This window comes from Chiloscyllium plagiosum, chromosome 23 (assembly GCF_004010195.1).
Source record: "Chiloscyllium plagiosum isolate BGI_BamShark_2017 chromosome 23, ASM401019v2, whole genome shotgun sequence".
In the NCBI taxonomy this organism is placed as follows: Eukaryota; Metazoa; Chordata; class Chondrichthyes; order Orectolobiformes; family Hemiscylliidae; genus Chiloscyllium; species Chiloscyllium plagiosum.
The window spans coordinates 15,251,933-15,265,454 of NC_057732.1; the positions used below are offsets into that span (position 1 = coordinate 15,251,933).

Consider the following 13,522-nt stretch of genomic DNA (forward strand, 5'->3'; position numbering starts at 1 on the left):
ATGTTTCCAGAAATGGAGGGCTTGAGTTACAAAGAGAGGCTGGCAAGGCTGGAATACTTTTCACGGGAGAGTGGGAGGTTGAGAGGTGACCTCATGGAGGTTTATAAAATCATGAGTATAGATAAGGTGAATAACAGGTACCTTTTCCCTGGGGTGGGGGATTTCAAGACTAAGGTGGCATATTTTTAAGATGAGGGGAGAAAGATTTTAAAAAAGACATGACGAGCAACATTTTTAGACTGAGAATGGTCTTGAGTAGAATGAACATCCAGAGGACGTGATAGATGTGGTGCAGTTACAATGTTTCAAAGACATTTGGATAGTACGTGAATAAGAAATGTTTGGTGATTTTATAGGCAGGTGGGACTAGTTTAGTTTGGGATTATGGTTGGATTGAACAGTCTGATTCTATGCTTTGTCTGTATGATTCTACTCCAGCAAAGTATAATTGTGCCAAATTCAGAGTAGGACTACCTTCATTGCTGATTTGAAATTTGATTTGTTTTCAGTAGTTATAATTCTCATTGCATGTTTAAATGAGATTGCCAGTTCATACTGAATAGTCTTATTTCATGTGAAGATAAACTCATTAAAGAATTGAGTTGATATAATCTGAACTCTTTTACACAGGATTCTTCCAGCGACAAGAGAAATATGGTTTTCCTCTAACTCACTATGGGCTAGATTCAAAGCCAAGATTTAGATATCACTGTGTCCTCTCTCTGAATTTCTGATTAAATGTTTTTGTTTATGACAAAGTTAATAAGCTTGTCTCCTTTTATTTCACAGAACCATATTGCAATGGTATATGGTCATCTTGGTTTAATGAAAATACACCAACTATTCAGAACAAAGGGGATTCTGAGTTATTGGAGACAATTCGCTATAAACTGTGTCCTTCCTCCTCTTACAAAATAAATGACATTGCTTGTGAAGCTGTCAAGTTCCCACAACGACCAATAAGTGAAACAAAGGATAATGTTTCTTGTGATATAAACGAAGGACTGATTTGTAATTACAATGAACAGACACCGGAGAATCACCTCATGTGTTTGGATTATAGAATTAGGGTGTGCTGTGAGCCAATATTAACATCACAAATTACATCCACAGCCATTGTGTCTATTATACATTCTACAGTCTATGAGCCTCCAATTACCCATGTCACAGAGAAACCTCCAGAACCTTGTCAGTGCAATTCAAACCCACCAAGGAAGGTAAGTAAATATGATTCATTTTTTCTAATGTAAAGAATGTCTTGAGTGAACACTTGAGTCAATAGGTTTTATCATGTTAAGAGATCTACAGGATGTTTCAAATTGGGCACAAGTTTTTGATTAGGAAATAATCCAATGGCAATGGAATTTCCCTCTGGCAAATCATGACAATAATTCAAAGCTCATATTTCTGGTGAGACAAGACACAACAAAATTAAATGTTTTATTGTAATCACCCAACGATGGAACATTGCAGCCATTTTCATAGACTTCAGAGTGTCTTCATCTCTTGGTCTTTAGACTCTACCAAGTATAGAGCCATGTGTAGCAACAGATATGAGAAATATGGCACCAAATAGATGTACCTACTTCTACGAAAGTTATGGTCAAACCTAAAATGTAACTGTGTCTGGACATTAATTGATACTTAGTTACATTTCCAAAATGTACAAAACATGGCACATTCTGAATTGATCCTGAAAATGTACACATTTTCAACAGCAAGTCTCATCGACTGAGAAGACACATTGGAAATCTGAGTGTGTACTCTTAATAGTTGCATAAAATTAAATCATGATTGGAATACCAATGATTACTGCCAAGAATGGCACTTGTAAAATGATACCACGAATATTGGTATGATAGTTTCAATGAGACAGCATATGGACTTAGCACAAGCCAACTGAATGAATTTTGTTCAGTATGGTTATGTATCTGATTCACCTGTGGCACAACAGCAGAATATATGATGACTTATAAAATTCCCTTCAAAATATTTGTTTTAATAAATCCTATTTTTATGCTCAGTGGAATAATACATGTGTGCACATTAATTCCAAATTTTCACATTTCCTAACTTATATAAAGTTGAATACAAATGCTTCAACATTGTTTTTGCAGTGATATTCTGGGCAATCCCATCTCTGGGGATGGGATTGTTTATGGCTCCTCCTGCTCCTCCTTCTCCTATTAGTTCTTCAGGACTGGATGTTGCTGGGATTGCAGAGCATAGATCTTATCCATTGGTTATGTAATCACTTAGCCCTGTCATGTTTCTTACTGATTATGCAGTTTGCACAAAATAATCCAGTGTTGGAGCTTAACTAGGTTCCCACCTCAATTTTACATATGTTTGGTATGCTCAACTGCACTCTTCATTGAACTAAGGTTGAACTTCTGGCTTGATGGTAATGGCCAATTGGGGACACAATGCACGATGAGATTGCAGATTGTGTTTGATTATAATTTAACAGCTGTTGATGGATCACATTGCCTCATAGATACTAGTCTTGTAATGCTATATCTGATTGAAGTCAATCCCATTCAGCATGGTAGTAATGCCACATAACATCAAAGTAACATGGGATTGACCTCCTCAAAGACTGTACACCCCTACCAATATTGTCATGGACAGATTGTATTGGTGACTGATTGATAAAGCAACAATAATTTTTTTTAGATTAGATTTGATTGCTTACAGTGTGGAAACTGTAATTATTAAACTATACTTATCTACAAAATTCTGGAAAGCTAAAACTTATCAGTTTACTGATTCAGCAAAGCGATTTTTCCAGTTGTTATGAAATAAAGATTGTTTACTTAAAAGATAAATTGTTTGCATTAAATACTGATTACTTTCACCTTTATATGTTTACCTGCATTGAACAGGTCAATGTTAGAGTGATGAATTTGTTTTTAATTTTCTTTTTAGTGCTTGGAGACATGGAAGGAAAACTGCACAATAACTACTTGCATCGGCGGAGATACTTTTAAAATGAATCAAATTACCTGTCCTACATTAATTAAACCAAAATGTATCAACAACATTGAGCCTGTGAAAGTTCACACTGCAGATGGATGTTGTGAGAAATGGGAATGTGACTGTGAGTATCACTGACTTGTTCAAATTGCTGTCATTTTGATTATTGTTTAAAATGATGGCAACAGTTTTCAGCTTTGTGTGGGCCATAACATTGGCAGGCTGGTTTCACTGTTTATTGTACATTCCTGTGAATTTTCCTTTCAATTGATATCAGTGGAAAGAAAAACCAGGCAGGATGGGTCATGGGCAGTAATATTACTCCAAAGCACTGATAATCCTCTGAAATTCTGTTTTTGATTTAATTTTAGGTGAATGTGAAATATGGGGAGACCCACACTATAGGTCATTTGATGGTACATGGTATGACTTCTTTGAGAACTGTACATATACCCTGGTGGAAGAACGGGTTCCAAAATACAATTTCTCAGTTCTATTGGATAATTATTTTTGCTTCCCATTTGTAAAGAAGTCTTGTCCAAGGGGCCTAATTATTTCTTACAATGGAAATGTTGTACATATTTCAACTGGAGGAACATATGTGGTAAGTGCTTTAATATTCTATTGTGAAACTAGATTGACGATTTATTATACCAGTATCACCAACCAATATATAGCTTAAGTAAGGTTGATGCATCCATTAACTAATACACTCATTGCCTGTGAACCATCCATTGCCCTAACTTTCAGTGAAAAATCCTACGGAGACACATCAATCTATGAATGTAACCGTCCCCATCCCTTCTGCTCTACACAGTTCACCATTCCGTCTTCCATATTCTTATGATTCCTTTCACCCTTCAAATCCTACCTGTTTACTTTCATTAGTTTTGTTGAAGATAATATTAGTATAAAAATTATTAGTACTTGCTAAGCACCTGTCCTAATCCCCTAGCTGGCAGAATGGACTTCTTCATGGATTTCCAAATGATCAGCCTAACTACAATGTATACTTCTGAAATTTTAACTTTCAAATTTTTAATTTGTTATTTATTTTTTATTACTTTGAACGTTTTTGTCATTTGATAAGATTGTATTCCATTTCATTTTCCATTTTATTCACTACTTACGTATGCAGATCATCTTAAGATGCTACACAGCTAATGAAATACTTCTGAAATATTATTACTGTTATGTAGACAAATGAAGCTTTTGGACTGTGCTCCAAACAACATACATACATAAAATTAAGAATTTGAGTCTGTTCTACCACTTAATAAGGTTATGGCTGATCTATTTGGGTTTGAATTCCATGTTCTCACCTACTCTCAATAACCTTTGATTCCTTGCTTAATACGAATCTGTTTACCTCTGTTTTAACAACTGATCATATCTCCACAGCCTTATAAGGCAGGGAGTTCCAAAATCTCTCAAACTTCAGACGTTTTCAAAGTTCTCCACACCAAGTTTTTAACCAGTCCTCCTTAGTTCTGAACACACCCACTATGAACTAGAAAAAAAACAGCCAATGTGTACTTTTTTGGGTAGAAATGATAGCGTACTTATTGTTGTGACATGGAGGTGCTGGTGTTGGACTGGGTTGGACATAGTCAGACATCACACAACACCAGGTTATGGTCCACCAGGTTTATTAGAAATCACAAGCTTTTGGAGCGTTGCTCCCTTGCCAGGTGAAATGCAGATATGTGTGAGGTGACACATTTTGGCAGGAAGAAAATTTAAAGATAATACAGTAAATCCTCCGTATCTGCAAAATCATGAATCCCGAATTCACCTATCTGCGCCCCCAAAAAAGTAACAACAAAAATCAACATCTGCGAGCAAAAGTAATGTATCTGCAATTATTAACCTATTTTTAACTTGAGCTCCAAACTTGTGAATGTCATCATTCACAGGATGTTTCTCAGGAACAGAACAATGTGGATATGGAGGAATGACTGTATAAAAAGGAGGTGCAGGAGTAGAGAGAGCAGTTATGTTCATTGATCATTGAAAATGGCAGAGCAAGTAGAGAGAGAAGTAGTGCGTGCAGTATCCTCCGCTTTATTAAGAGAAGCAAAGAGTACAAGAGCAAGGAGGTGATATTGAACTTGCATAATGCACTTTTTAGAAAATTGTGGAAAATTGTTGGAAAATTGTGAACAATTCTGGGCACCACAATGTGGAAAGGATGTGAAGGCATTTGAGAGAGTGCAGAAGCGATTCACTAGAATTGTTCCTGGGGAAAGGAAACTCAGCTATGATAGATTGAAGAAGTTGTGACTGTAATCCCTGGAGGGAAGAAGGCAAAGAGAAGATCTGATAGAGGTTCTCAAAATCACAAGTGGGCCACACAGAACAAATAGGTGGAAACTGTTCCCAATGGTAATTGAACAAGAGGGCATAGATTTAAGGTGATTTGCAAAAGAAAAAGCCAGGGTGAAGTGAGGAAAAACTTTTTTCACTCAGCGATAGGTAGATTAAATAATGTACTGTCGGGAGGAGGCAGGTTTAATTGCAGCATTCAAGTGGACATTGTAAGATTGTTTGGATAAAAATAATATGCAAAGTTATGGGGCAGAAAGCAGGAGATTGGTACTTTGTAATGATGATCATTTAATGATCTAGTGCAGGCAAGAGAGGCTGAACCTCTTCCTTCTGTGCCGTAACATTTCCATCACTTTGTAAATCTATAATCAATATTTTATTGGGAGGACAATGGTTTCTTAGTTTCAAGATTATCCAAGCCCTTTGAGTGAAACTTCTTTTGGGTAGCAAAAGAGAGAGAGAGACTTGAGCAATAGAGACCAAATTCACCTGCTGTTCTGGGGAGCAGATAGTATATTCATCAATGGGACCATCCTGAGCTCCTGTAACCTGAACAATGTAAAATAATTCTGAGACAAACAAAACGCCAAAATAGCAGAGAAATAAAAACAGCTTAAATGTCCTTTTAGCTTAAAGTTTCAAATTAGAAATTAATTACAACATACAAATGCTTTGTGGTTTGGGACAGATTTCAAAGATGTGTTTTTTTTTCACAGTTAACTGTCAACGGAAATAATGTGAGTCCTCCCTACAATGCAAATGACTTTATCATTACTAAACTGGGCATCAGCACATATATTTCTATTCCTGGTATTCGAACAACTATTACTGCTTACCCTAATGCCTTTAAAATCAGGGTACCAGAACAATACTTCCTTAACAACACTCAAGGCCAATGTGGTATGTGTTCTGATTATGTGCCATTATATAACTTTATATATCGATAAGATTGGATTCAGGGATAATAATGCCATTGAATATAACTAACTTCTCTCACTCGAGCTGGTTCAACAAGTGCCAGGCATTGACTATCTCCAAGAAGAGACCATTTAACCACCTCTCCTTGACATTCAATGGCAACATCATTATTGAGCCAACGTTCTTGGATTAGCATTGAGCAGTAACTGAACTCAATCAGCCATGTGGACATTGTGGCTGCAAGACAGGTCAGAGGTTTGGAATTTTGTCACCAGTAACTCACCTCTTGAGTCTGTGATTCCCCATCCACCATCTACAAGGCACAAGAGGGGAGGGTGATGGAATACTTGCTGCATGACTGCAACTCTAACAACTCTCAAAAAGCTGACACCATCCACTACAAAGCAACCCATTTGATTGTTAACTCATCAACCACCATAAACATTCACCCTCAAACACAATCTCCTCAGCACTCTCCCTGCCTGAGGCATAGTGACCCTCAGGTTAAACCTCCACTACTCATCTAACTCTAATGAGAGAGTAGTTCTATGGTTTGGTAAGATTATGGCAACTTTTTAACCACCATTGAGACAAAGAGGTAGCAATGTGTACTGGCTACAACATGAGCTGCAAAAATACCTAGAGCTTTCTTCAACAGAATCTCAAACCTGTGATCTCTAAGACCTAGAAGGTCAAGAGTAATTGCTGCCCAGGAACACAATCACCTTTTAAGTGCCTCTCAGTGCCACTTACCATCCTGACTTGGAACTATATTGTGGTGTCTTCTCTGTCTCTGGGTCCATGTCCAGGAACTCCCTTCCTAAAGCTCTGCTGGTGTACCCTCACCCCAAGCTCTGCTGTGGATACAAACAGATGACTCCCCACTACCTTCTGAAGTTTTATAGGGATGGACAATAACTAGTGGCCTAGCAAAAGACACTCTGAGATTGTCAATAAACCAAAAAATAAGCAAAATGTCATTGGTAAATGTCATAAGTTTTGATTGGTACTTAATGCAGTTCCTTTGTTTTTCTGATTTTAGGATCCTGTTCACACTCCCCACCCCAATGCATAAGAAAGAATGGAAAGGCTGAGCCAAATGACTGCTGTCACAGAACTGCATTTGATTGGAGAGTGCAAGATTCCAGAAAGCCTTACTGTCAATCAGCTCCTACAAATGTGCCTTGTACCCCAATTCCCCCTCCTCCAACATGCAAACCTGAAAAAACAATCTGTGATCTTATTCAAAGCCAGTAAGTGAATTCATTCTTCATATTTCATTTCTTTTGCTGTAATAATTGAATAATGATTTACACTGCCATTTATATTCTATATTTTCAATTGAGCTACAATTTTACTTTGTTCACAGGATGTTAATGCTCTTGGCAAGGCCAGCATTTATTGCCCATTCCTAACTTCCCTTGGGTAGATAATGGTGAGCTGCTTTCATAGCTACTGCATAATGATAGTGTCCCCACCTCCGAGACAGGAGGCCTAGGTTCAAGCCCATCTATTCCAGAGATACATAATAAGATTGCAAAACAGATTCTTTGAAAAATATCTATTCAGCTGCAGTATACCAACACTCTGGTGTAGGTTCATCCACAAGTCCTGTTCGGAAGGGAGATCCAGGATTGTGACAAGCTAATCGTCAACTACGAAGGTAGTCCTAAGGCAGATGTCAGAGGCAGGTTCTTTACTCAGAGAGTGGCAAGGGCGTGCAATGCCCTGCCTGTCAATGTCTAATATAGTGTTATATATGATGGAAACTGATCCTTAGGTTCAACACATCCATGCCAACCAGATATGGTCTAGTCCCATTTGCCAGCATTTGGCCCATTTCTCTTTAAACCCTTCCAATTCATGTACCCATCCTGATGACTTTGAAATGTTGTAATTGTAACAGCATCCACCACTTCCTGTGGCAGCTCGAACAATACATGCACCCTCTGTGTGAAAATGTTGCCTCTCGGGTCCCTTTTAAATCTTTCCTGTCTCACCTTAAACCTATACCCTCTAGTTTTGGACTCCCTTACCTTGAAAAAGACCTTGGCTATTCACCCTATCCACGCCCCTCATAATTTCATAAACCTCTATAAGGTCACCCCTCTGCCTCCGATGCTCCAGGGAAAACAGCCCCAGCCTATTCAGCCTCCCCCTACAGCTCAAACCCTCCAATCCTGGCAACATCCTTGTAAATCTTTTTCTGAACCCTTTCAAGTTTAGCAACATCTTTTCTATAAAAGGGAGACCAGAATTGAAGGCAGTATTCCAAAAGTGGCCTCACTAATGTCCTGTACAGCCATAACATGACATCCGAACATGACATGACTAATTGAAGACAAGCGTGCCAAATACCTTCAGCACCCTGTCTACCTGCAACTCCACTTTCAAGAAAGTACACACCTGCACCCCCAGATCTTTGTTCAGCAACACTCCTTAGTGCCCTAACATGAACTGTACAAATTCTGCCCTCGTTTGCCTTACCAAAATGCAACACCTCAGATCTCTGATGTGTATTTAATTGTACCCTGGTAACTTGCTCCTTCTCTTGGAATTATCTGCTAATATTGGCTGGTGTTCCAATGATTGATCTTTCATGTTACCAGACCCAACCCATGATCAGCAATTTGTCTGTAGGGTCGTGCTTGCTGCCAATAAATCACTGGCAATAAACAAATAAGGCTGATGGATCAATTCGTCCTGGTTCTACCATTGGTCTCTTTTAGTATTTGTAGCAATCGCTGCCTCTGTATTGCATTATGGTGAATAGAATCTGAATTTTGGGCTCAGTTCATGTCCCACCTGCTTCAGAAATGTGAAATAACATAGTTACAGTATGGAAGGAGGTCATTTGGCCTATCGTATCCTACACTGCTCTCTGCAAGAGCAATTCACCTAGTTTCACACCCCTCATTTTTCCCTCATTTCGAAAATGTTTTATCTTCAGAAAGATCTGGTTGCTGCGAAGTTAAGACCTGCATCTCAAAGTGATCTAATGAATCACAAATTTTTCACAAGAATTAAATCACAATAGAAAGTAAGAGAAAACAATATGAATGTATTAGTCTCTATACAGAAATGTTAGTGAGATGCTATTTTGCACTTTAAATTAATTTTAAGTCATCTACTTTTCATTATGTAGACCATTTAAACAATGCAGCGAAAAGATCAACCTCAATACGTACCTCAAGGTTTGTATCTTTGACCATTGTGTGGTAAATTCTACAATTGACTGTAGCAGCTTGGAAGCTGCTGCTTTGGCCTGTGCAAGTGTTGGCGCATGTGTCGACTGGAGGCCTTTCACCAACGGCATGTGCAGTAAGTATTAGAATTTTGGATATTGGCCAAGTCCATTAAAATTGCAAAGGATTTCTTCCACGTACAGGAGCTGTTCAACAAGATGAAAAAGATATAGCATCTAACCAAACTATTTTTAGTAACTGAAATGGTGACAGTGAGATTCTGATTTTGTACAAATATATAGTCAGAAAATTTTGTGTTAAATTTATAGAGACAAAAAAAGCCCCAAAATGGGAACAATTTTATGATGATTGGAGTGTTATCTGTGTGATGTGGGATCATAAGGAATTGGAGCAACTGTAGGCCATTCAGCTCATTTGAGCCTCCTCCAATTGCTGAACAGCTTGTGGTATTAACTTTACTTTCCCACCTCCCTCTCCACCCCACACCCCCATTACTCTTACCTCTCTTGTAGATCAGAGCTCTGACCAAAGGTAGACTATTTGAGTTATTAAAGTCTTCTTGAGAGCCATTGAAGGAGGCAAACTGGACCAGACTACAACAATGGCTGCAGGCCAACTTCTTGAAAATTTCCTTTTTGACTGTCATGCTTTGAAGATCCATTCAGTGCCTTTTCATTGGATGGTGAACCTGCCCTCTGATCACTAACTGACAAATTCAGTGGCTAACACAGGCGAGGGACTATGCTCCGCACTGTTTATGAGGTTTTGATTCCCATTTGAGTCTGATGGCAGGGTTCTAGGTCTCAGGAAATCTGTGTCTACTACACACTACCTACTTCATAGTCTACATTGTTAAGAAATCTCTTTTGGTAACTGTTTATGATAAATCTACAATGTATTTCTCTACCTGTTTATCTGTTGTAGTGCTAAAACCATTCCTGGTAAAAGTCGCACTCTACCAAACAAGCTAGGCAATTGCTGACCTTTACAGGGCTTTATTTGGTTATACCATGTTTAAAGTGATTACTTTTATAGTCAGATACTTTGCCCATGTTTGTATCTAACATATTATTTTGTACTAAAGATTATACCTGCAACCAAGGTTTTGTGTACAAGCCATGTCAAAGCAAGGAAGATGATCAGTGTAAGAATGCGTAAGTATGTTTTCTCTATTCAAACACAAAATTCAACTCTGTTTTCTAATTGCACCCATTATTTGTGATATGATTAATAAGCCCATAATGCTACAAATGTAACTTTGAATAAAATGTTTTATTCTTCAGTACATTGATAGCTGGGGAGGCATTAACTCCCACTGGGGAAGGTTGCTTTTGTCCAGATGGAATGCTCCTATCTGAAGATAAATCCAGATGTATTGCTTTTTGTCAAAGTAGGTTATTTTGTTTTTTCTTCTCATATGGACATTATTTATCAATTTTCATTTGTTAAAATGACCACTGCACAAAATACACAACTGATTTAGTCATGATTTAGTACTTGTGTCTTTGATAGTATATATAACTCAAATGAATAGGAATGCAAAATGCTCAAGATTATACAAAGTTATTTAAAAATGCAGTCGGTCACTCCCTGTTATATTCATCTGCCCACAATCTTGCTGCCTTAATAATTGTCTCATGAAGACTTCTGGCAGAAATACTTCATGTGCCTCCTGATTAAAAACAGAGGGACTTGCTTCTCCACACACTTCTACCAGATAATACTTGATCTGATTTCTTAAGGAATTAAGGCGTCTTTAAATTTTATAGCAATATATAAATTTTGGCCTCCCATTGGACATGACCTATGACCTCAATCCCAGGGACTGCACACAGCATACATTTGCAAATTGCAAGTGGCTTGAACTCGAACCTATGATGTGGCTCAGGCCTGATCAAATTGGGTACATTTAGCAACTGAGCTTGGGTGACAGGAGGAGGAATATTAGTTTCCTTTCCTTTTGTACAAATTATAAATAAAAATGAATTTATTTTTGACATTGCTGGGAATGTCTCTCAGCCTTTGTTTAGGAACACTGATCACTAGGACAAGGTGGAGATCAGAAAGTTGGGGAAGTTGAAATACACACTAATAAAGGAATTCATCCAATATTATTGTGCCTTAAATCCAAGAAACACCTGTTCTCATCCATACCTAACATGAAGATAATCGCGATACTATAATGGCTTTGCAGCTAAACAGGTTAAAGAAAAACATGTCAATAGTATTGTGGAGATTCTTCAGTTGCTGCAACATCCATTACACAAGTCAATAGGTTATGGTGTAAAATACTGTTCTTATTCTCTTCAGAGATGGCACAATCAGCCTGTTACAACAAACAATTAAAAGATACCCAATTCGTTTCTGAGAAACTGAGCAAGTTCACAGGAACTTCACGAATTAACCAATAAATCAAATGTTTTGTGTGCATATTACAATGAAAACAGGCATATTAATAAACAATTTCTTCTGGTTTTTCTAGATTGCCGTGACCAGTTTGGACAACCAAGAAATGTGAGTGTTCCTAATCTCCAATAATTGTTTTATTAAGAAACTTGTAGACTGAACCAACTACTTATTAACTGCCTTTTAAGATTAATGAGTGATAAAAAGAGGAAATCTATAAAGAACATATGGTATTACAACTGCAGATTCAAGTAAATTGAGAACTTTTAAAGTTGAAATCGTACTGTATAATATTGGCACCGCAATCACACATGAAGTTTCTATATTTGTGTTCTTTTATTATTTTGTGGGTCATTGAAGTAGATGATTAAAGAAAGAATTGTGATCATTCTGATATCACTATCTTACAATTTCAACCTCACAATAAAGTATGGATATCTCCAAAAGAGGAGGAAGAAAGTGACGGAGAAATGTAGGCAACTTTCAACTGTATAGTGAAAGTTGTAATTTTAGTTGAAAATTCCTGTGACTTCTTTTTAAAAATGATCAATTTTATTGCTCTGATTAAAGCCATTAAGTATGTTTTTCTCTGTTAGGCCGCTTGCTCGGTGCTCAACTTCATAAAACCACGTGACCAATGAAAATATATTCACCGCATACCACAGTTTCCTGTGTAGAGAAGCTTTCCAGTAATTTTGAAGCTGTGACAATTATTATTTGGTCAGAACTTGCTTATACATCCACAGTGATATTCCCTTTGAATAATGGCCCCAATTTCAGATATTAATCTTTAGCCAGGGAGAGCCAGATCTTACAGAAGTAGATCTTTAAAAAATATGAAGCAAAAATGTGATCTAGTCAGTCATTTTCTTTTCTGTAATAAGGGAGTAGCAATAGAAAAGTGCTCATCCAGACATCTTCCTGATTAAGTCAATGTGAGGTATACTTATACATAATATGATAGATCATATGAAGTGTGTTTCAAGGAGCTCAACTTTTATTAGCTTTATTAAACTTTCCATAGATTAGAGTGGTGCTGGAAAAGTAAAATCGATGTTTCGGGCAAAAGCCCTTCATCAGGAATACAGGCAGAGAGCCTGTAGGGTGGAGAGATAAATGAGAGGAGGGTGGGGGTGGGGAGAAAGTAGCATAGAGTACAATAGGTGAGTGGGGGAGGGGACGAAGGTGATAGGTCAGGGAGGAGGGTGGAGTGGATAGGTGGAAAGGAAGATAGGCAGGTAAGACAAGTCATGGGGACAGTGCTGAGCTGGAAGTTTGGAGCTGGGGTGAGGGAAAATGAGAAAACTGGTGAAGTCCACATTGATGCCCTGGGGTTGAAGTGTTCCGAGGCGGAAGATGAGGCATTCTTTCTCCAGGCGTCAGGCTCCCCTTCCTGGACCTCTCCATCTCCATTAATGACGACCGACTTGACACTGACATTTTTTACAAACCCACCGACTCCCACAGCTACCTGGATTACACCTCTTCCCACCCTACCTCCTGCAAAAATGCCATCCCCTATTCCCAATTCCTCCGCCTCTGCTGTATCTGCTCCCAGGAGGACCAGTTCCACCACAAAACACACCAGATGGCCTCCTTCCTTAGAGACCGCAATTTCCCTTCCCACGTGGTTAAAGATGCCCTCCAATGCATCTCGTCCACATCCTGCACCTCTGCCCTCAGACCCC

At 38.2% G+C, this 13,522-nt stretch overlaps 1 protein-coding gene across 1 annotated transcript in view; it reads left to right on the top strand.

Moving 5' to 3' along the window:
• LOC122561444 (mucin-2-like) overlaps positions 1-13,522 on the top strand; it is a 22,554-nt gene continuing 9,032 nt past the window's right edge. The window contains exons 1-10 of the mRNA XM_043713187.1: positions 1-85; positions 790-1,217; positions 2,929-3,100; positions 3,348-3,580; positions 6,021-6,204; positions 7,265-7,475; positions 9,368-9,543; positions 10,513-10,582; positions 10,712-10,818; positions 11,911-11,942. Of these exons, the coding sequence (XP_043569122.1) occupies positions 1-85; positions 790-1,217; positions 2,929-3,100; positions 3,348-3,580; positions 6,021-6,204; positions 7,265-7,475; positions 9,368-9,543; positions 10,513-10,582; positions 10,712-10,818; positions 11,911-11,942 (1,698 nt within the window). The remainder of the gene's footprint in view (positions 86-789; positions 1,218-2,928; positions 3,101-3,347; positions 3,581-6,020; positions 6,205-7,264; positions 7,476-9,367; positions 9,544-10,512; positions 10,583-10,711; positions 10,819-11,910; positions 11,943-13,522) is intronic.